Raw genomic sequence first — 24,510 nt, 5'->3', positions numbered from 1 at the left:
GGAGAGGGGGAGGGGGAGGGGGAGGGGAGGGGGAGGGAGAGGGAGAGGGAGAGGGAGAGGGAGAGGGGGAGGGAGAGGAGCAGTGCCAGGGAGAATCTGGGTGGTACCTATGGAAGTGTATACCTTGAGTGAAGCCTTTTCTGTTATTAGACTAATAACTTCAAAAGATTTTAGGATCATTGTGCTGGTTAGTTTTTGTCAACTTGGTCACACAGTTTTGTCAACAAGCTACACATAGCAGGAAGAGGGAAGGTTAATTGAGGAATTGTGTCTATTAGACTGCACTGTGAGCATATCCATGGGACGTTTTCTTGCTTGCTGATTGATGTGAGAGGGCCCAGATCACGGTGGCCAGTGGCACCCTTGGCAGGTAAGTGTGAGCTAGATAAGAAAGACAGCCCAGCAAGCCGCAGAGAACAAACCTCAAGGGTTCTGCTTCATTTCCTGCCTTGGAGTAACTGTGCCTCCTTCAGTAATGGACAGTGGCCTAGAGGATTAAATATTCCTTTTTTGTCTTGAAGTTGTTTTTGGTCATAGTGTTTATCATGGTGACAGAAAGCAAATCAGGACAATAACACCTTCTCCTAGTGTGTACACCATGTCTGACACATTCAGGTGAGAAGGAGAAAACACCATAGCAATTAAAAAATTTTCCATTACAAAATATTTTAATGGCATTCTTAAAACGACTCAATGCCAAAGCTGCCTGTTTAAGCAGGTGTAGACTGCACTTTCAACTTTATGGATTTTAAAAAATTTTTAAATCCAGTGTTCAGGATTCTAACTAGCGATTAACTGGCTCTTCATTGTGTATTTAAAAAATTTTAAGCAAGTATTCTATATTGGACATGCCTTCTTTTCATTGTTAGAAAAAATAGTGATTAAAAGGAAGTCTCCTGCTGGGTTGACTCTTGATATTCTGACCTCAGTTGTCACCCTCCTGTTTCTTCATGGCCTCCCCTAGAGTGGGCATTGTTGGTCAAATGGTCTCCTTATTTCCATCCATATCAGTGTATGAATATAACCACCCTCCCCTTTCTGACCTTGCCTAGCACATGTGCACAGGAAACCAATTCTTCATCTTTCACTCTGTTTCCTGTTTTGTTGTGTTTTTTTTTTCTCAACACCTTAAATCTATTCTTGTCACCACTTCTCCTTTGAGAAGACTGATTGTTTCGATGTTCTGACCTGATAGATTTCTAAGTAGTTTCTCAAAGAACAAGCATCATAGCTAATCAGTTCTGGAGTCATTTTTACCAGAAAACCTTGTCCTATTCCACACAGATTTGGTGAAATAAACCTTTTCCTCTCCAAGTTGCTTTGGGCTGTAGTGTTTATCCCAGCAACAGAAAGCAAACTAGGGCAAACTTATATTGATTCCTCCCATGTGGATACACCATCAACTGTAAAAGAAATTGTCTTCACACACCCTCTGAAGCACAGGCAGGAACTTTTGTTTCCACCCACTTGGATGTGTATCCACTTTTCTGTAAATATGTTTGTGCTTCGTATTATTAGTTATATAATTCCGTTAAATGTTATGTAAGTAGATGAGGTAAGTGACAAACAAGAACTACTTTTCCTATGAAAATTAAGTGATCGTTTTGGTAAATAATGGCTGTGTATGAGACTGTTGAAAAAAAAAGCCGCATTTGATACTGAGATGCTAATTGTAATGTCCATAGGACATTATGTATCTCTGAAGGCATGATTTCTCAGCCTACTTAAAAGGTTCTGCATCTCCAATACCACTCCCCCACCCCCGTTTCTTCCATCTTGCATATTACATCAGCTGTTACCCAATTTTGTTCTTCCCAGAAAAAAATCAGATGAAAGATGACTGTGACTTAGCTAGTGACAGATATGGTAGGAACTTGTTATACCCTGGGTACATTTGGGATGGGGGGACAGACTTGCGAGATGACGCAGGCTGACCTTAAACCATGCTCCTCCTGATTCTTGACAATGGGATGAGCACGTGCACCCATACGAGCCTAGATAGATTTTGATAGTGGAACAGATTTGATTTAATGTGTGATTGTATATGAAGTGTAAAAGAAAAAAGGAGACAGAAGTGATACCGAGATTTTTAAAATTGAGCTACTGGAAAATGAATTGCTGTTTCAAATAAAGAAAGAACGAAGTGGAACAAATTTAGAAAGGCACCAGGGATTTGGATTTGAACAAATGAGTTTTGCAATGTTCACCGCCGTCCAAGTGGGGATTTTTCAACAGGAAGTTGAGTTGTGTCAGTCTGGGGTGGTAAAGTTTTGGGTAAAGCTGTAAATTTTGAAGCAAGGAGTGTGAAGAGATTAAGGGAAGAAAATATTTCAAAGGGAGGGAGTGAAGTCAACTCTTTCTAGTGATTCAGATTGATCAAGTGAGATGAAGGCAGGAAACGAACAGCAGATTGATGAATCTGACAAGATTAGTTTAAGATGAATAGTAATGACACTGGAGTGGACTAAAGAAAAGTTAACTGAAGAGTCTCTGTATGGCCTTCTTAGTTGAATGTTTGTCTTACTATTATCCATTCTCAGTGAGACAGTCAGCACGATCTTCTCTTTAATTACGCAGAGACATGCTAGCACATAGTATTCTCAATATGCATCACTAGTGGCATGATTCCTGTCTCTGAAGGTAAAAAAGAACCTTGAAAATAGCTTATGTCACTTAGAATATACTGTGCTAACAATAACAATGATATAAGCATAAACAAATATATAATACTTACATATCATACATCCAGAGACAAAGCAAACATATAATTATGTTATCATCATCTTCATCATCAAAGTTTTCAGTATAAGGTAAATCAGGTACAAATATAAAACTAAGGAAATTACGGCCTTGCACTTTTACTCTGGATTGAGGTTATAAGACATAACATATCCATCTTTCCTTTAAACGACTACGTCTTCTGGTGGTCAGAGACATGACTTAGCAGTTAAGAGAACGGACTGCTCTTCTGGAAGACTTGAGTTTAATTACTAGCATTCATGTCCAGCAGCTCACAACTGCCTGCAACTCCAGATACAGGGAGCTCCAACACTTTTTTTCTGGCCTCCAAGGGTATTGAACTCACATGCACAAACATACACACCTATACTCATAATTTCAAAAAGTAAAATATTAAAAATACAGTTTTCAAGAACTATCCACTGAAGTCCAGAAACATCATTCCAACTTGCACTGTCACACTCTCTAAGTTCTGTCTCTACCAACAGCAGCTAGACTTCCTCAGAAAAGTAGGCAATCCCATCTCAAAGGCAGGACAGTTACTCAGTAAGTTTGGGTCTGAGGATTGGTTCTTGCCCTGACAGTGTGCTGCTCTCCAGTCTCATGTACCAGAGGTCCCAACTGCATAGCCCTGGGAGTTCAGGCTTTATATGACCATCCAGCCTGGTCCTCTGGATTTTGGTTCTTGTTTGAGTGTCATATCATTGGCTACTCTGACTCTGAGGCCTCAGACTTGGGACTGAGCAACGCTACTGGTATCCTTTGGTCACCGGCATACAAGGGCCTGTTGTGAGACTCCCCAGTCATCATCATACTCATGTGAGCCTGCTCTGCCAGCAAATGGCCCTCTTATCTACCCATCCTCATTGTTTACCAGATCTGTTTCTGTGAAGACCCTGACTGATGAAGGATCAACAACTTATCAGCCTTTCTTTTATGAACTCTGTTTCAGGACAACCAGTAAAGAATGCCCTCTGCTTAGAAGAATTAAAGACAGTACATGCCAAAGAACCCTTTCAGTTAAAAATAATGATTTGCTGATCTCCGTGGGATTGATCAATCTTGTCCAGGATCATCAAATGCTGCTAAATTAAGGGGGTGAAATGTCACTGTGGAACTTGAGAACACAATGACACATAATGTTCAACTCTAATAACCTTCAAACTGTGGGACAATGTGACATTATGGGGCTTTTTGATGTAATGCTGGAAGAAAAGCTCCCTCTGTGAAGTATCTCTGCTCCATCCCTATGTCTAACCAACTCTAACCTGGCTGTCAGTTTATAGGAAATACTGCTTCTGGGAGACCATATTAAACAGCAGCACAGAGGACAGCGAGAGGAAGCAGCAGCTCAAGCACTGTCTGTATAAGCCTGGCAACCCGAATCTGTTCCATAGAACCCACATGAAGGTGGGAGGAGAAAACTGACCTCACACGTGCACCATGACATGTGTGTATCCATGCACGTGTGCACTCACACACAACATACACATACATTCAGTAATGATAATTCAAGTCAAAGCATAAAAGTAAGACTGTAACCATCGAAACCCAGAGGATGGAAAATCCTAAGCTACATAGCCATTCTGTTCCACATACTAACAGATGTAAATAGAGAGAAAGTGGTAATAAATTTTAGAAAACATAATATATATGTATACAGTGTAAAATATGACTCTACATTAGGACTAATCAAGTTATTGTATGTCTTTAGGAAAGTCTTGGAAGATTACACACAGATGGACGTTACTAAAATGTCACCTTCCAGGAAAGTTGTTCTTGTATTACTCCCATAATTGAAAATTTAAACCCTTTTCTGCATTCTTTCCAGCTCTTCCCACCACTTGCTATGTAGCATATGTTCTTGTTTTGTTTCATGTCTACCTCTGCCTGAGAGAATGGGAAGTTCCTGAAATTAGAAGAATTCTATGTGATTTGCTCATTGTTAAGAAAGAAGAATCTGCAAAAGTTCAAGAATACAGCTGATCCTCAGTGCATGTGGCTGCCACATCTGTGAGTTAAAAACACTGCATATTGAAAATATTCATAAGGTTTCTTTTTACTATACATAAACACCTTTCCCTGTTGCTATCATTCTCTGGACTCCATGACATAATAACAATTTATGAAGTATGCATGTTGTATTAGTTATTTTAAGAAATTCAGAGAAGATATAAAACATGAATGACAAAGTGAAGATTATATTCAAATAGTTCAGGAATTTTTAGAATTAACCACACAGATTTTGGTAGCTTTCTGGGATCCCTGGGCTTCCTATGACCAGTTCTCTATGGGTACATAGGAATACATAGTATTCCTGAATAAATATGTTGCAAAATACATAAAACATTGAAGGGAGGCCAAATTAAAGCCACAAGATAGACAACATTCTTTGTAGTGTCATACTGAGATGTTACCATAGCTTGGATATGGTCTTTATTGGTACCCTAATGTCTTCTATGCTTGGAGCTTGGTCCACCATGTGGCAGTGTTGATTTTATAGGACCCTTAATTGTGGGACATAATAAAAGGAGTCATCAGTCTCAGAGTCCTGTTCTGAAGGTGGGAGTTAGTTCCCGTGACTAAATAAGTGCTCTCCACATGGGTCTTGTCATCCTGCCACCATCTGCCATGCTATGATAGTGCCAGAAGGTTCTTGAACTTCTGAAATTGTGAGCTAAACTCCTTTTTCCTTCATCTATTTTCCAACATCCTGTACTTCATTATACTAATAGCATGGACTAAGGCAGGTACTGTTGGGAAGATTTACTAAAAAAATTTTCCTCATTAGAATATGGTTTTCATTCCTTTCCATCTGAGGTTATAGGTCCAACCTTTTAAGTTAGAGGATAGTGTGTCATTTTTGTCTGCTAGAGATACAAATAGTTTCTGTGCAATAACAAGATAATCACAAAATTTCTGTTTCACACTGCCTTCTAGAACATTAACTTGTTCGTGTCAATGTATTTAAGTCTAATATTCACTTTGAGTACCAGCATATACAAGTACCTCAGAATATTCTTTGAAGTGAATTCATCATTTTCCTGACATCCTCATAAATGATTATTTAAAGCCAGGTGTCTCTGGCTTCAAGTCTGTTCTAGTTACATTTCACCTGGTTACTTTCAAGCCTGACTCAAATGAATAAATAAATCTCTAATGTGTGTAGATCTATGTGCTACTAAGGTCGTACTCTTAGCTTATGGAATCTTATACTTGGAAAAACATTTTCAAATTCTGATGAGCCAGGCTATTGAATCTGGTAGTTGTTCTAGACTTTTTCCTGATTAATCGGTTTTCTGTAACCATAATGAAATTCCTGACATGATCTTATGTAATGGGAACGGGTTTATTTTGGTTCACTGGTTTGCTAGTTCCATCCAAGATCAGGAAGTCTTTACTCTCTGCACTAATTTTCTGCTTTCATCAAGACTTAAGTAAAATGCTGAGACTATCAAAGTGGGGATCATAGGGAAGTAAAATGCACAGACGTGACCTCCTAGAAAATCCAGAAAGTTTGAAGAGGAAGAAGCAAAGGATAATTTTTAAAACATGCAACCTGAAAACAAAGGAATCAGAAAAGCCAGCCAAAGTGAGAAAGAAGTGAAGAGGGAGAAGAGAGAATATTCTCTGACTCTTTCATCATTTATATTTGGGTCCAGCCATCTTGATATTGACATAAGTGTATTCCATTCAAGAAGCTTTTTTTTTTAAACAAAGAGACCAGAATATAGTGAGCAATATATGAGGTAACTAGGGGTGGTGAGGTGAATTAGAATCCCACCTTTCTGGCTCTCAGCATCTCCTGTGGCTGGGATGAAGAGATCTTTCATATGCATACTTGTCTATATCTCTGTACTCTTGTCTGGACCTCCAGCATCTGCATCTCCCATCAGTGGCTGACATCCCCATCATCCATGGAGGAAGCTGATCTTCACCAAGATGAGAGAGTTATGGAACTTAAGTCATACCAACCAGACCTTTCTCTAGAGACCCATCTTCCTTCATGGCTTAGTCTCCACCTCGTCCTCAGACCCTTTCCTACCTCCTGAGTCCTGAGTGACACACTTTCCCACAAAGTCAAGAGATAGTTTATGTGCTGACAGCCTGTACACACTGTGGTGAATCTTTGACATGTCTCTCAGCATGTCTAGGGCTGTCTTAGTTAGAAGATAGCTCGTAAGTGTAGACTTCAAGATAGATGAACCAAGGAGGATAGCTCAGGAGTATACTATATTTAATGGTCCTGGTTTTACTTAGAGAATTGAGTTTCATCTTTAAGGAAAAGGTTGATATCCATCTTCCCATTAGGCAGGGAGTGTGGCTCAGACAAGACCCCAGGTTCAACCCCCTGTCACTTTTCTTGTCACTGAGAACAAATAGCTGATGTGTTTATTTCCCTTTGAAAACACTTAACAAAAGCCACATTTAAAGGGAAAGCATTCTTGTAGCTCACAGTTTGAGTCACAATCTACCAAGGTGGCAGAAGCAGGAGAGAGAGATATTGGCTACATTGTCTCCCTAGTCAGGAAGCATAGTGAGATTAACGTGGATACTCATCTGGAGTTCTCCTTTTTATTCAGTCCAAAACCAAAGTTCTTGGAATGATGCTATGTACATTTATGTTGGATCTTCCTACTTTGACCACCCCAATCTGAAAACTCCCTCATAGACATGCCCAGAGATTTGTCTCCTACATGATTCCAGACCCTGTCAAGTTGACAGTCAATATTAGCCATCAGTTCATGTAAACCAACTTAAGGAAGGAAGGGAGGGAGGGAAGGAGAGAGGGAAGGAGGGAGAAAGGGAGGAAGAAAAAAGGGAATGAATGATTGATTTATTTTGGCTCACAGTCCACCAGGACAGAGAAGGCAGGGAGGCAGAAGTGCCTTAATCTGTGATCCTTTCCAAGAAGTAGAGAAAGAGAGAGGATGGGAAATGCCAATGCATGGCTTTTTTTTCCTCCTTCCCCAATTTTTGTCGAGCCCAGGATCCCAGCTCACAGGATAATGACCCCACCCCATGTTTAGATGAATCTTGCTTCTTAGTTAAAGCTTTCTAGAAATTCTGCAAAAGAAAGCTAAAAGTGCATCTCATTTATGCTATGAATAAACCTTAACACGATCAAGCTAACAGTGAAAATTAACCCTGACAACCAGCACAGAAAACAAAAGATAGGCAGTAGATGAGTTTTATGAGGATAAGAACAAATTTTAAATTTTTTAAAAATAAGATCTGCAGTGTTCAAGAGATGGCTCCATTGGTAAAGTACTGGCCTTGCAGGAATAAGGACCCTAGTTCTATTTCCAGAACTTCTGTTAAAAATCCAACTATGGCGTCATGCAACTTAGGGCTAAGGAGGCAGAGACAGATAGGTCTCTGAGGCTCACTAGCTAGCTAATCTTGCTTATTTAGCAAGTTTATGGTGGTTTGAATAAGAATGGCTTCCATAGAATCATATGTTTGAATACGTGGTCCCCAGTTGATAGAACTGTTTGGGAAGAATTAGGATGGGTGGCCTTGTTGGAGGAGCTTAAAAAGAAAAAATAAAGTAGTCAATTACCAGTATGTCCCTTTCACTCTACCTAATGGTTGTGCCTCAAGATGTGAGCTCTCAGCTACTGCTCCAGCACTATCCCTGCCTTCCTCCTGCCATGCGCCTCACTATGATGTTCATGGACTCTAACCCTCTAAACCTGTGAGCCCTGTGGTGGCTTCAATGCAAATGAGCCCCTTAGGCTCCAGTTTATGAACTCTTTGGAAAGGATTGGGGGGTGTAGCCTTGTTGAAGGTGTGGCCTTGTTGGAATATGTGTGTCTTTAGAAGTGGGCATTGAGGTTTCAAAATTCCACACCAGGCCCCTCCCCCTTCTGCTTGTGGATCAGTGGCTACTCTATCCCCATGCCTGTATGCTTCCCACCATGACTAAATAGACTAAATCTCTGAAACTGTAAGTCAGCACTAATTAAACCTTTTCCTTTGTAAGAGCTGCTGTGGTTGTGTTGTCTCTTCACAGCCCCAACTAAGACAAAAGACAAGCCCCAAATTAATTGCTTTGTTTCATAAGTTCCCTTGGATACAGCAATTTATCTTTGCCCCTCCCCTGACAAAAAATCATACAGCTTATAAAGAAACTACCCCCCCCATCACACACAAAAAAAGTCTAAATAATCTAAACACAGATTGATAGATTTAAATGTGGTGATACTGGGGAGGTATATTTATTATGGCTTTGTTTATGTTATTTGTAATATATATCCTAGCTCACATGCTATTTATGTGATTCAACTAAATATTTAGAGTTTATTATGGTTTAAGCATTAATCTGAGTTCTCAATATATACTATTCAATATGATACATGGTATAACATGGTATAATATATACCAAACTCAACATGAGTCACACACTATTCTTTTTCATTATAAATCTAGTTGTGGGAGATTGTTAAGAGCAGCAACAGAGGTAACAGAACAGTCATCACAGGCTAGTAGGAACAGAGACAAGGATGCTCCCATGCAAAGCGTGAAGGGCTGAGGGTACCCACAAAATGTGTTATGCCTCCCACCCATTGAGAAATAGAGTTTGTTTCTCCAGTTGCTGAGTCTGAGTTGACCTTGCTTTGGTGACCTGTAGAGGTGAAGCCCATCATGAGCCTAAAGCTTTAGGAGGATCCAGCTGACTCTACAATTAGAATGTGGAAGCAATGAAGAGACCCTGGTCTAACAGGGAAGGACCTTGTGGAGGGGACCACGCAGAGGCAATGCAAAGAGAAAGAAAGGCCCAACTTCTCTGCAGAGCCAAGATGTCATTCATGGAAGCATGTCATTCATGGAAGCCTGGGTGATGGTAGACCCTGATGACATCAAGTCAAGTTGGCCTCCAGACAATCCCTGTGCACTTGCAGAACTATGAAATTTAGATGATCCTCAATGTCAATCACTGAATTGGGGAGTAGGAGTTTGTTATAGAGACTTAAAAATGGTACCCAGCAATAAGATTCTGCATTAAAGATATGTTTTTTAAACAAATGAGTCACTGGCAATGTCATCTCCATGAGACAACAGCGCACAGATAGATGCTCAAACATATCTACCTGCCTGTTGTAAAGATGTTCTAGGACATGAAAATAACATTAAATCATAGACCTTGTAGGAAGGCCGTCACCCTCCATAATTGTGAGTAAGCAGCATCTCATCAAGCCTTAAGGAAAAGTCTGTGGTTCCAGGAGGAAAGGAAATCCTGCCAGGCTTCCTTAAGACTAAAGCTGCAGCACAGGTACTTCTGCAGCTTCCAACCTGTTGGCTTACACTGCAGGATTTTGTTTGTTTGTTCATTTGTTTTGTTGGATTGCCAGCCTCCATGACTTCACGGACCAATTCCAACACATTTCCTCCCCATGATTTCTATTTGTGTGGAGACCCTGTGACATCAGTACAAACACTGGACGTCAAGCAGAAGTAGAAAGGTCTCAATGAGGGACTGTTGTGTGACTTGTTGGACACACAGGAAGTGGTCAGTGGAGGCTAGAAGAAAGGTAGCCCCTTGCCAAGGTGATATAAGATGTTGTAACTCTTGTCAACCACAAAAGTGAAGATACATAATACCCCTTAGGAACCCAAAGCTTTGGCTCAGATCCTTAGTGCAAAAGCTGAGAATCATTTCTTTTCTTTTTAGCTGTGCAAGAGAAAGTGCAGACACAGAGAGGAAAGAATTCTTGATTCACAATGCAGAATAGAAAGTAAACGTTTCTAATTTGCTAGGTTTGAAAATAAAACTAACGTTCTCAGTGCTTCTTACTAAGGATATCAAAATAAGAAGTAGCCCTGGGATAATAATGAAACACAGGGTGTTGTCAGTAAAATGTGTCCTCGGGGCAGAGGTCTTAGTGATGGAGCTGTGAGGGACTTTGTGTCTGTGTGTATAAATATTGTCCAGAAATATAAACAACCCCAAAACACATATGTAAGTAACTTAACAGAAAGAATGAAGATCTGAACAAAGTTTAAATGAACAAAAGCCAGACAAAAGACTGCCTGACAAACAGGAAATGGTTATATGCTATTTTTTATCTTTCTCAAAATTTAAAAAGATTTAAGACATTCAATAATGGTCAGATCACAGAGAAGTGGGCACTGTAGACCGACATGGGAGTGTGAAATAATAAAACTATTTCACGAAGGATTTAGAAACATGTGGGATTCAAAAGCCATTCAAACAAAATATGCACTCTGGTGGTCTGAGTGAAAATGGCCCCCAAAGGTCCATGGAGCGTGGCACATTAGGAGGTGTGGTCTTGTTGGAGTAGGTGTGGCCTTATTGGAGGAAGTGTGTGAGTGGGCTCTGTGGTTTTAGATGCTCAAGCCAGGCCAAGTGTCTTATCTCTCTTCCTGCTGTCTGCCAGTCTAGATGTAGAACTCTGAACAACTTCTCCAGCACTGTGTCTGACTGTATGTCATCATAATGATAATGAACTAAAACTTCTCAACTGTAAGCCACCCCCAATTAAATATTTTCCTTTACAAGATATGCTGTGCTCGTGGTATCTCTTCACAGCAATAGAAACCCTAACTAAGACACGCACGATCTCCTATTTTACCCAGAAATTCCATCAGTGGGAGTCTGTCATACAGAACACTCCAGTACACACATGAAGTTGAAGATGTTTACTGCAAAGGAAAACTGCACAGAACTCAGAACTCTCTAAATCCTGTGCCACCAGCAGCCAGATCACAGCCTGGAACACAGAAAGGGCTCAAAGATACTTAATGAATAAATGAACGAGATTGAAAAATTAGAAAATGGGCCAGCAAGATGGCTCATTAAATAAAGGCGATTGCTGCCAAGCCTTAAGACCTGAGTTTGAGTCTCAGAATATACATAGTGGAGGAAAGAACCAACTTCCACACATGCCCTGTGGCAATCTTCCCATTCCCCCAAATGTAATAGAGATATATAACTTAAAATTGGAAATTAAATTTTTGATGACCGGAAATGGTTACATCTACTCTATAAAAAAAAAGTAGGGTAGATTTGTGTGTAGCAATGTGAGAGACTCCCCACCACCAAGTGTTAACACGATTCGAAACAATGTCACTTTCTGCTCTGGAGAACTGAATTATGGGACAATGTTCTAATGCATGAACGATTGTACTTATTTCATATTTGTTATTGTGGAGAGTGTCTGCAACACTACTTTTACACAGAAGTAACATTTTGAGCATTTACCATAACAAGATTATTTGTCTTAGTTCTTTTCACTTCTCTCCGTGCTAGGTGCTGCCATTAACGTTTCCGTTTTACATGGTGGGAACATACCACAGCACAGATACACTGAAGACCTAGTCCAAGGTCATACTGTAAACTGCAACAGAGCCAAGAGTCAAGCTCAGATCATCTGGCTTCAGGGTTCACATTCCCAAACCATGGGAGGATACGGTGCTGTGTGCTCAGGTTAAACGTGTTAGCTCGTTATTCTCACAATTATTCTGTCTTTCCTCTCCAAAGGTGTCTATACATGGCCTATAAATGTCACGGCAAATCTTCCTACAAAGCCTGCATAGGCAATAAGTTTAGTGGCTAGGAGTTCAAACTCTACAACCACGTGTGGACACTTTACTCAAACTTTTGACTTAGTTTTCTTATCTATAAAATGAAGATATCAATAGCAACTGTCTGTGCATCATTGTCTTCTGTCCTAGTCTGTTCTGTTCCATTCATTCCTCTACTGTGATGCTGGGAGTGAACTCAAGGCACTCTGTAAGCTAGGCCAGAGCTCTATCACTGAGCTGTTGCATCTCAGCTCCTGACATAGGCGCCTGACACATGATATGTATCTATCACTAATCTATTCATATAAAATGTGTGTGTGTGTGTGTGTGTGTGTGTGAGTGTGTATGTGTGTGTGTGTGTGTGTGTGATGTGCGATGTCTGGAAAGACACTCATCACAATACTAATATGTTAAGCCAATGAACCGGACCAGCAGGTGGGGATGCTTGCTTCTAAACCTCTAATTACCTGAATTGAATTCCCAGAAGCTACATAGTGTAGGCAGAGAACTGACTCCATGATTTCTGCATGTATACTGTGGAACAGGCACACACACACACAGATGCACGCATGCATGCACGCACACGTGCACACACACAGTAAATAAGTATACTTTCATTAGTTAATCCTTTATTTTCAGATTGATTATGATTTGAAATTCTGACTGTATACACATACACATGAGTGGATAGGTTGAAGACATGCTTGACATCTACACACCACAAGGTTAGTGCTAAGCACACGTCATGCCAACTCCATGCATCCGGTTTGCTAAGCACAGCGAATTTACTCAGTACCAAAAGGACTGAGCAACCAATATCATTTAAACATCTGTAAACAAAAATATTTATCAGGACCCTGAGAGTGTTTATACATGAACATTTTCAAGTAAGACCAGGACCCAGACCACTGAGCTGGTGGAGCCCCCAGGAAGCGTGTGCATCTGAAGACAGACTGTGACGTTGGGCTTCTGCACGTGCCTTCCCAGCCTCAGGGCTTTCTGTTTGACTTCAGAAATCATTTCTACATTAAAATGATGCCAGGGAGAATCAACACAAATCATTTCCTCTGGGGCAGGTAGTGGGTGGAAGGGGTTCTATGGGCGGACTGTGTCTATTGACTGATGGAGATGCTGTTCCCAAGGGTCTACACAGGTTCACCAAGTGGATTTAGCTTACCTGATGAGTAATATTTCAGTTTTTATAGTCTGTCTTGTTGTGTTTTTATTAATGATCAGGTGCAAAAAATAACCAGGATGCTGTTTGGGCTTGTTTTTCTTTACTTTGTGTTGTAATTAATTGAAATTAATTTATTTTGAGCCTGGTCTCTCTTAGCAACCCAAGCTTGTCCTGGAATTTACAGTGTAGCTGTGCAGTCCTTGCTAACCTTGAATTCGCAAAAATCCTCCTGACCCCCTCCACCCCCATAGCATGCTCAGCAAGCCACCTAGTCAAGTGTCGCCTGTGACCATAACTTTCTGGTCAGGGGCGGTGTCTGATGGAAACCACAAACAAAATTACAATGTGAAGTTCCTGTGCCTGAGAGTCATCTTGGCCCCTGAAACGCGGCTGTAGCCAAAGATAGCCCCACAGTTCAGTACCCTCTGTGGGAAGCCAGCATCTTTGCAGAGCTCAGCAAGGATCAGCGTCCCCATCGCAGACACTGCCAACCCGGAGGTGGCAGTGCAGGCGGTTTTCTGGTAACTTGAACGGGGGACCTTCCGCTCAGCACTGCCCCTCAGCTTCCAGCTGATCTACAACACAAGATTCTTTGTTTGGGACAATCTGGAAGGTCCCCCGCCGTGAGAGCTCCAGCTGAGTCACAGCCTGCTTCCCCGGTGTCCCGCAGCTCACTGTGCCATGAATGAACCCCGTTAGCCAACTCACCTCATCTCTGGCCGGAGGATTTGAGTATAGATGAGACAGCGTCCCAGGAAGATGTCAGGAAAGTGCTTCGTGGTAGGCTTCCCATTCCACACCAGGGGTGAGCGCGGCCTCAGAACTATGACCACGATCACTACTACCAAGGCGATCAGAACTAGGAGACCCACTCCGAGACCGATCTGGGCTTTCCTAGAGAAGCGGCAGCCGGGTCTGTCCCCAGACACCTGGCTAAACTCATAGTTAGCCATTGGGCTCCTGGAAACTGGCCCAGGCTAGGCAGGAAGAGAGCACAGGGCTGGCTAGGTCAGAGCCTGCCCCTCCTCCTTTCTTTCACTTGCTTTTTATCTGCTTCCTTTCCCACCCCCTGCTCCTGCTTTAAAGTTCCACGGGGGTGACTGGACTAATAAGGTTTTTGAGTTGTCAACAGTCACTCCAACTGTTTACTTCCAGACTCCGGAGCACACTGACCGGAACCTCTCTCTCCAAGAGAAGACAGCACTTTAGCCTCTGCAGGTACACAAACAATAGCTTCAGGATACTCTTGGCCAACATCTTCTGTCACCTGCACACTTGACACTTTTGCTATATATGCTCCCTGGAGCGTAATATTATATTCTCTCTCTCTCTCTCTCTCTCTCTCTCTCTCTCTCTCTCTCTCTCTCTCTCTCACTTTCCCTCTCCCCCTCTTCCCTCCCTCCCTCTCTTTCTGTTCACCCAAATACCTGACAACCTGACAATGAATGGCCTACCTCTACTTCTGAGCTTTGATAAGTATCTTGCCGATGTATCTTTAAAGTCTCGACTTCACTCTGCTCCTCTTCTCAGAAGGCACCAGTTCAAACCCAGCCCCGGCTCTTAACGTGCTGTTAAGTTTAACTTACCTCCCTGAACCAGGTAGATGTGAGCAGAGATTCACATTAATTGCATCACAGCTTGCTTTGGTTAGATGAGTTAATATCCTCCTAGGTATTTAGCATAATCCCCAAGACATAATAACTGATTACTCAATAAATGTAAGTTATCGCTGCTTGCTCTAGGGGGTTGCCAAAGATAGCATTTTAGAGTTGATAGGATGTGTGCAACCCATCTCATATGCACTAAGACTTCATCCTACGTGGGAACTCCAAAATAGAGTCCAAAACACGACTCTCCTTCCTAAGAAGATATATATTGCTTAAACAGAGACTTGTCACATAATGGATCATAACACAGGACTTTTATGACACATTTTCCAGGCAGAAGGGATACTAGATGCAAAAGCTGGTGCAGGAAAGCCCCCTTGTTCTTTTTTAAGGTTCGGGAAAGCAGCCATTTGCAGCTAGACTAGAGGATGAACAGAGAATCCTTTTGAAGGCAGCAGGAGAGTAGGTCTCTGCAGCTCCCTATGTCCGGAGGACTTTTAGGCTGTGCATTTCATTCTTTTAAATGTTTGTTGTCATTTTGCTTATTCATTTTGTGTGCCCTCTCTCTTTTCCTGTATTTTCTCTTTCTTTTTATTAAATACATTCTTTAATTTTTTTTTTACAGTACAGACTTCATCTCCCTACAGGTCCACCCCCACACTTCCTCCCCACCCTGTCTCGGATGTCCCCACCCCCATCTCTACCCCCACCCCACCAGACCTCCCCACTCCCTGGGGCCCCAAGTCTTTTGAGGGTTAGGTGCATCTTCTCTGACTGAGTCCAGACCCAGCAGTCCTCTGCTGTATCTATGTCAGGGCCTCATATCAGCTAGTGAATGTTGCCTGGTTGGTGGCTCAGTGTCTGAGAGCTACTAGGGGTCTAGGTTGGTTGAAACAGCTGGTCTTCCTATAAGGTTGCCCTCCTACTCAGCTTCTTCCAGCTTTCCCCTAATATAACCAGAGGGGTCACCAGCTTCTGTCCATTGGTTGGGTACAAATATCTGCATCTCTCTTTAGCTGCTTGTTGGACCTTTTGGAGGACAGTCATGATAGGCCCCTGTTTGTAAGCACACCATAGCATCAGTAATAGTGTCAGTCCTTGGGGCCTCCCCTGAGCTGGATCCCAATTTGGGCCTGTCACTCAGTCTCTCTCTCTCTCTCTCTCTCTCTCTCTCTCTCTCTCTCTCTCTCTCTCTCTGTCTCTGTCTCTGTCTCTCTGTCTCTCTGTCTCTCTCTCTCTCTCTCTCTCTCTCTCTCTTTCTGTGTGTGTGTGTGTGTGTGTGTGTGTGTGTGTGTGTGTGTGTGAGAATATATGCCACAGCACACAAGTGGAGGTCAAAGGACAACTTTGAGGGGTCCTTTCTTGCTCTCTGCCATGTGTGTGTGGAAGGCATTGATCTGAGGTCATCAGGCTTGACAGCAAAGAGGACTGAATAGGTTGGGCCATTTTACCAGCACACAATTCTGCTATAAGCTGTTTAAGATCAGTGACCTTAAATGACCTGGTACATGAGGTTTCAGCACACAGTTTGTAAAGAGGGTTGTCAAGTTACAGAAAGACTATGTAACACACAGAATGGAGAAGTTTCAAAGCCTTGGGAAATATTCTTGAAGTAAGAGTCAGAAAACTGTGGGAATCCCAGCAAAAGGAACGTGGAAGGGTGACTTGTGAAAAAGAAAGTCTTGACTAACGGAAACTCAAAAAAGAAAAGAAAAAGAAAGAAAGAAAGAAAGAAAAAAAGAAAAAAAGAAAAAAAGAAAAAAAGAAAAGAAAACAATTAAATTAAATTAAAAACCCAACATATTCATGTATATGTGTGTATGGTCCTATGTGAGGTTCCCATATGGACCAATATAGGGCATCAGGTCCCCAGAGATGAAGCTGTAAATGGTTGTGAGCTGCCTGGTGTGGATAAGAGGACTTAACTCCAGTTTCCAGCAAGAGCAGAAAACACTCTTAAATGCTTCTTTCCATCCCCAAGAGGAGCATTTTCAGGGAATGAGAAGGACAGAGCCCACAGTGTAGGTGCAAGAGAATGTTTGAAGGTTCTGTCAGTGTTAGAGCACAGTTGTGTTGAAAAGAGGACCAATTTTTTTTTTAATGTCAAAAGGAACAGAGAAATAAGGATACAATTGGAAGGCTGAGCATTACGATTTGGATATGTAAAATTATAGGGTCATGATTGTGAACTCTTGGACCTCAGGTTGGGGAACTATTTTGGAAGGTTTATAAATTTAAGAGGAAGGGTCAAAATGGAGGACTTGGATCACTGATTAAAAGTCTTTGAAGCTGTGTCATCCCTGGTAACTTCCTGTCCAGTTCTCTGCCTTCTGGTTGGTCATGATGTGAACTACTGTCCTATGCCATGTGATATACCCAAAGCATTGAAGCCAAGACACCATGAACCAAATCCTCTAAAACTCGAACCAAAGTGAAATTTTCTTCTCTTCAGTTATCATGTTGGATATTTTTTCTCAATAATGAGAAAGTAATAATAGCCTGGGATTCAGGAAACAGCATCTTTTTCTGAGCTCAGACTTCTCACAGAACTTTGGAGGCTGAGGAAATGACTCACTAACACAGTAACACTTGGCAAATGCAGGAGATGGGGAGAGGAATTTGAGGCATGGTGGGGATGTGGGCGGGACTCCAGCTCCTCACCAAAAGGAGGTGGAGAATATGGCTGGGGGTGTGTGTGTGAGGTGATAGAGGATTTGGTGATAAATGACATTCTCTCCTGATTGCTTCTTTCGTGAAGTACAAAGAGAAAGCTCCTGTGGGGAACAGTGGGGAGCACGGATGGACACTACTGATCAGGCTGGAAAGTAGACAAGTCCTCAGGGTGTCATTAAATGGTTAAAAGTTCAAAGAAAGGCCAGTTAGTGAACTGGTGTTTATGCAACCACACCCACTCCTTAGGGGGAAAAAAAAAAGAAAAAGGTCGAAGCTCAGAAAAGGTCGAAGCTCAGTCAGTCAGTCTTCTGCAGATGCCAGTCCAGTACCACACACTGGATGTCTTAAGAAAAAGAAATGCATTGTCCTGCACTACTGGAGTCTGGACGCTCAGGATCAAGGTTTTTGGATGGAATGCTCCTTCTGAGGCCTGTCCACTCAACTTTCAGACTGCCCTTCTCTGTGTCTTTATTCATTGATCAGGTCTCTCGGTTACAGTCTGCGATGCAATTTCCAGTCTGCATGAAAGCACCAGGTGACAGATTTGAGGCTTCCCTCCCTCCATGGTCTCATTTTAATTACTCTATACAGTTAACTGGGCTATCTCCAAATGCAGCTACCTTTTGAGACATGGAGGTTAGGGCTTAGCCCTAAGAAGTGTGGGAGTTGTCATGAAGTCCTGTTATCCTTAACACTGGGTAAACACCAAACAGAAATTTGAGCAAGGATAGATTTAACTAATAGACCATGGCTCCTAAATCCTCCAACACAAAAGGAAGATGAAAAACAGTGAAAAGACAAGATGTCACCTCCATGACTCTAATGGGACTGCAGGATTATAAGAGCAGGAGACATTTATCCTTCCGTGACTTTACAGGTCAACCTTGACATTAGTCTTGTCCACCATGGCAGAGAGGATATGGAGGTAGCATGAGGCAGCTGGTCTTTGGTCAGGACTCTTAGAGCAATGACAGCTATCGTTTAGTTCATATTCTTTTTATTTAGACTAAGATCCCAACCCATGGTTGTGATACTTGTCCATATTATACATATTAATTATGGATATTTATCCATATCATATTTAGGATGAATCTCTCTACTTCAACTAGGCCAATCTAGAAGATCCCCCACAAACATGCCAGTGACATGTCTCCAAGAAGATTCTAGAGTCAATATTAACGTTCACAGCAGACCTCAAGTTGTACCCTCTCCTGGCTGAACACTACAGATGCCAGCAGATGCCCTGGGACAAGGCAGATCTCACAGGCTTGGAAATGAACTATCTAGCCACCAAATTCAACTTTGGAGAGCTTCTTCTTGGCTTCCTTCCCACAAGGCTGGGCATTTGCTAAGGGTGTGGTTGATAATGATTGAGCTTTTTTTTTTTTTAATTTGTATTCTGAGATTTAACTTGAAGTCCTTAAGCACTTGTTAGGCAAATGGATGGACAGCTCCCCCAGGTTACTCCCAGGATTCAGTTTTTCCGAGGAGTGGAGGGTTATTCCCACATGTCACATGTGAACTGTAGATTTGAAAATGGAACATGAAATGCTGCTCCTGTTTTGTTTCGTTTGTCTCCCTTATCTCTGACCCTGTGCTGTTCTCCCACTTTCTTTTACCCGGTTGCCCTGTGTTTCTTTTCATGTTGTCTGTAAGTGCAAAGTTCAAAAACAGTTACTGTATAACAAGCCTCCTTTCCTCTCAAATAAAAAGATGCCTGTCCACCCCCCCAACCATCCCTTTTAAAAGAGTATTGTTAATTTTTTCAAAGACATGTTTTTGTTTGGTTTATGTGTATTATGTGAGCATGTATGGGTTTATATGCACGAGGTGTGTTCAAGAGCCTGTGGAGGGCAAGAAGAAAGCACCAGATTCCCTGAAGCTGTAGTTATAAGAGGTTGTGAACCACCGTCGCATACCATCTGGTATGCAATTCAGAATTTTTTTCAAGCACTCTTCTATCTAGCCCTATGTATCTGCTTTTGGCAATAAATATGATAAATACACATGGAGCAAAATGGTAAATATAAAAAATGACTTTTTCGTTCCCTGACCTCCTCTTATGTTAACGAACAAAGAAGACACATATTTACATACATACATATTTACTCATATATAATCATATACACATGCATCCACACATATATAGACAGATCTTCATTGTAGCATGCCATGTCCTATTGGTTACCTGGTTACTTTGGAAAGATATCACCAGCCAAAAACATTGTACCAAGTGGCACACTGTGTCTAGACCATGGATTTCCTGGCATTCACATGAGTAAAACTGCTCTTTTCGCTGTCTTCACTTCTTGTTATTAATCTTTAGTAACTTGAGGAAACTTTGGCTTTTAGTTCCTCTTTCTGGTAAATATAACAAACATAGGAAAAAACAAATCCAAAATAAAGCCTACAACCCTTGACTTCTGCAAAGTCACTTGGTGTGTGAGCTCTCTTCATTTGCATGTTATTTTTCTAAAAGATGCCCAGCTACAGTATCTGACATCGATAAGTACTTAAAGAAGAAAACTGCATCTGTGTCAAAACTGTCCATCTCTTACCATAGCATACTGCTATGATATGACTGGGAGGCTGGCTACCTACATCTTTCTTTTTCTCATGCAATGTCTAATCAGATGGAAGTGAGGCTGACAGGAGAGAGACTACACACCTAAAATGGACACAGTCCTGTGGTTATGGACTTACTGGGGCATAGTTAACATACTGAGACTCAAAACATAGCATATGATAGTATTCGTTCATTTGTTCATTTATTTGACAGACAGTAAAGACCCACCACGTTCAAGGCACTTTGTTAGATGCCAAGAGCACAGAAATAAAGGGGCCTTGATCTCCGTGACACACAGTGAAAAGCACAGGCTTTGTGGTCAGGTAGGAGGGCTTGGCCTTTCCAAAAGAGCATGAATCTGCTCTGAACCACACATTCCTCTTCTATACAATGAAATTAAAAGAATCTTTGGGCTTCGTAGAATTCTTTTGCTAGGGACTCCCTCCAACACGAGTTTAAAGAGTGTGCTCAGATATTGCAGCAGCTATGTGGCTCTCAAGAGGGATGCCAGTGGGTCTAAGCAGCTTTAAGAGAGGCTTAGAGAACACAGGGTACTACATTAGGGTGTGAATAGCAAGCAAGGTATGTAGACAGAGGAGATAGGTGTTCAAACACAGCCTTAAGCAATCTTGTGGATCTAGGGGTGCCTCTGGAGTGGTCCTGATGAGTTAGTTAGTCTTACAGGCATACACAATTCCTAATAACATTTTTTATATCTTTCTGTTTAACTTTTTTGTTGTTGTTATTTAATCTTTGGTAGATAAACAATACTGTAACAATATGGCTGCCTAAACAAGACCTGAACACTGACAACACAGATAGACGTGATATCATGGAAAGAGGAAGTCTCATGGGGCTCTACCTCTAGACAAAGAACTACAGGCAACCAATGACTACTGGGAGAAGGAGAACTAATTTTCCCCAGGGAGGAATTCCCTACCTGGCTATACAATACAAATCGATCAGCCTGAAAGCATACAAAAATACCACTAAACTATCTCAGCAGGTTGTACTTGTGTGTGTGTGTGTGTGTGTGTGTGTGTGTAAAACAAGAAGAAGAAGGAGAAGAAAAAGGAGAAGGAAGAAGAGGAGAAAGAGAAGAAGAAGAGGAAGAGGAGGAAGAGGAGAAAGAGGAAGAAGAAGGAGGAGGAGGAGGAGGAGGAAGAGGAGGAGGAAGAGGAGGAGGAGGAGGAGGAGGAGGAGGAGGAGGAGGAGGAGGAGGAGGAAGAAGCCATGAATTTGGATGGGATGGTGGTAGGAGGGGTTGGAAGAAGGAAAGTAAGGAAATGACCAGGCACGCCTCCCGCTCTGTAGCACAAGGCCCCAGATTTACCCTTCAGTAGCTCCTTGAACATGAGTACACTTCCCTATGCAGTCTCTTCACTTCCCAGGCTTGCTGTAAAACCATGTACATGTAAAGCAGATACACCTCCTAGGTCAAGTCTCCAGAAATGTGTGGAGCCTCTCCTCTGTCCTGCCACCAGCAGCTCTCCTCCCCTAGGACAGGACAATGCTTGCCTTAGTTCATCAACTATCACAAGTACATTATGCCCCCAGTACCATGACAATGTGCATCATGAGGCTGGCTCCCGGTAGTGCCTGTAGAAGGAAGCCCTTTCTTACTGCCTAGCTCATGGCATTGGGCTGAGCACTAGACCATAAATCTAAGTCCTTCTTCATATTCTCCAGCTGAAATCCATCTAATGACAAGCACCTGCTGCTCATCCTTGGAGTGATGGAGAGAGAAGACAGAGGTGCCATAGTGTCATTGTCTTCTTTTTCTTCTTCAACAACAATTGCTAGCATTTTAGAATGTCGACCACCTTGTGAATAATAATGCCATCTCAAAAACGTTTTATAGGGCTGGAAAGATGGCTCAGCAGTTAAGAGCACCGCCTGCTCTTCCAGAGGTCCTGAGTTCAATTCCCAACAACCACCTGGTGGCTCACAACCAATCTGTAATGAGATCTGACGCTCTCTTCTGGTGTGTCTGAAGATAGTGACAGTGTACTCACATACATAAAATAAATAAATCTTTTTAAAAAACATTTTATAAATGACATGTTCTAGATAAGCTGAGTATGTCCTTGAAGAGGATTTATGGTACAGAGTAGACACTTCTGGGGACATTTTTCAGCTGTGGCTCCTGACAGCTGTAAGGAGCCTTTTGTGACCTGGGAAAGCTCAGGGCTGGTCGGTTGGTCCTGGTAGGAGTCTGTCTCTTCAGTATATTTTGTGTATCCTTGACTCAGGAGGACCATGAGCACACACTTGACAAAGCACTAGGAAAACTTCCTTACTGACAGCACCAGGTCCCAACCAGGGTTTTTATTTTTTCCAGGGAAAAGTCACATACATGTCTCTCCTCCTACATTCTAAGCAAGGCCCAGCATCTTAGTCTTTCCCTCCTAGATTTTTTATGAAACAGGAGTAAACAGGACTCAGCATGGTGCCAATCTTTCCAATTCTCCAGATCCTCCTTCTCCTCTTTGTAGGCTGCCTGTTTATTTGGTATGAGTAGAACTCAGAGAGCACAAAAGCCAATGTAGCCACTTCCTTAGCAAGTACTAACCTCACCCTACGTAATTCAGTATCGTTTTAGGTCCCCTTTCTCGCCACATCCTCTCCCTAGGTCCTTGCTCTCCTGAACCTTCAGGTGACCCTTTAGACACAAGTTTTATATGTCTTCCCTTTTGGGTGGCAAATACTTGTCATGTGTTTTCATTCCCACCCTACAGGTGGCCTGAAAATTGTCTATTCTAGCAGCCAGAATTTGACTGAATCTGCCAGCACTAAGGTAGTTCATTGTCTCTTGTCTGGATCTAAGACAAAATGAAAGAATTCTCTGAACACTTTAAAAGATGTACTTATTCTCATTCTATATACTTGTGTGTTTTGCTTCCATGTATGTGTTGGCAATGCCTGGGAAGTCCAGATGACAGTGTCATATGCCCTGAAACTAGAGTTTCAGATAACTGTGGGCTACCATGCAGATGCTGGGAGTCGAACCCAGGTTCTCTAAAAGAGTGGATGGGTTTAAGTACTGAGCCATCTCTCCAAACCCACCCCTGCATTTCTGGCAGTTTCTCCACCTCCACTAGACTGTGGCAGGACACCAAAGTAGTCTTTGCTTCAGTTATGTCCTCAGGGACTAGAAATCCACAGGTATCTAGAAGGTACTGCAAACCATTTATTTTTTTATATTTTATTTTATTTATTTATTTTATATTTTATTTTGGTTTGGTTTTTCGAGACAGGGTTTCTCTGTACAGCCCTGGCTGTCCTGGAACTCACTCTGTAGACCAGGCTGGCCTCAAACTCAGAAATCCGCCTGCCTCTGCCTCCCAAGTGCTGGAATTAAAGGTGCGTGCCACCACTGCCCGGCTGCAAACCATTAACAAATATACTTCATTGCAGTATTTTTTTTCTTATATTTCCTCAGTCACACACTTACTCATTAAGTATTTATTGAGTGTTTATTTTATGAGCTGTTTTAAGTACCAGGTATTCAAAAGCTAACAATAGTCCTGTAGTCTAATGGAGGCAGACGTGGAATAGACACACTCAATAATTAATCCATAACATAGGCAGAACAGTGTTGAGGGCCAGAAGACCAACTAAACAGGGGATAGGATCTAGAATTGGAAAGTTGCTATGGGCCTAGAGAACTGAGGGTCACATGGGGAAGGTTATTATCTGAAGGAGGTGAGGTAGCACAAAACACAGACATATAGACAAACTAGGTGAAAGGTCCTAGGATTTTGGAGGCAAAGAACAGGAGCTGAGCAGTAGGCTCAGAACTGCGGTCAAAGGTAACTAGGATTTTAGTTGCTACAATGAGGCTCCAAGTGTGTGTACGTGTGTGTGAACAGGGATGCTGCTGACTGTGTGATGGCAGTTGGTACCAAGCAGACACACACACACACACACACACACACACACACACACACACACATATATATATATATATATGTTATGCCTACGGACTTGAATTTTATTATAGTCTTTGCTGAAAAGAAGCCCAGAAGCAGAAGCAGCTATTTAAGAGTCTGTGGCATCTGGATCCAGACAAGAGATGATGATGTTTTGAAATGGGTTACCTGCGGCAGATATGATTAAATTCTGGGTGTGGCTACAAGGACTGGCTGCAAAAGAGACAGTAGCTTCAGAGGGAGTTGTGATCTGGGCTTGCGCAGCAG

At 42.0% G+C, this 24,510-nt stretch overlaps 1 protein-coding gene and 1 long non-coding RNA gene across 2 annotated transcripts in view; one reads left to right on the top strand and one right to left on the bottom strand.

Moving 5' to 3' along the window:
• The window catches only part of Cd38 (CD38 molecule), a 42,524-nt gene extending 27,885 nt beyond the window's left edge, over positions 1-14,639 (bottom strand). Inside the window, exon 1 of the mRNA XM_028765249.1 lies at positions 14,174-14,639. Coding sequence (XP_028621082.1) covers positions 14,174-14,418 — 245 coding nt within the window. The 5' untranslated portion in view covers positions 14,419-14,639. The remainder of the gene's footprint in view (positions 1-14,173) is intronic.
• Positions 14,376-19,757, top strand: LOC114619427. Its single transcript, XR_003711148.1, has 2 exons — positions 14,376-14,683; positions 18,831-19,757. It is a non-coding gene; the product is annotated as an uncharacterized LOC114619427 (long non-coding RNA).
• Positions 19,758-24,510: the final 4,753 nt, after the last annotated feature.

Source organism: Grammomys surdaster, unplaced genomic scaffold (assembly GCF_004785775.1).
Source record: "Grammomys surdaster isolate TR1022 unplaced genomic scaffold, NIH_TR_1.0 150, whole genome shotgun sequence".
Taxonomy (NCBI): Eukaryota; Metazoa; Chordata; class Mammalia; order Rodentia; family Muridae; genus Grammomys; species Grammomys surdaster.
The sequence above is the reverse complement of the archived record's forward strand: the minus strand, read 5'-3'. Positions and strand labels throughout refer to the sequence as shown.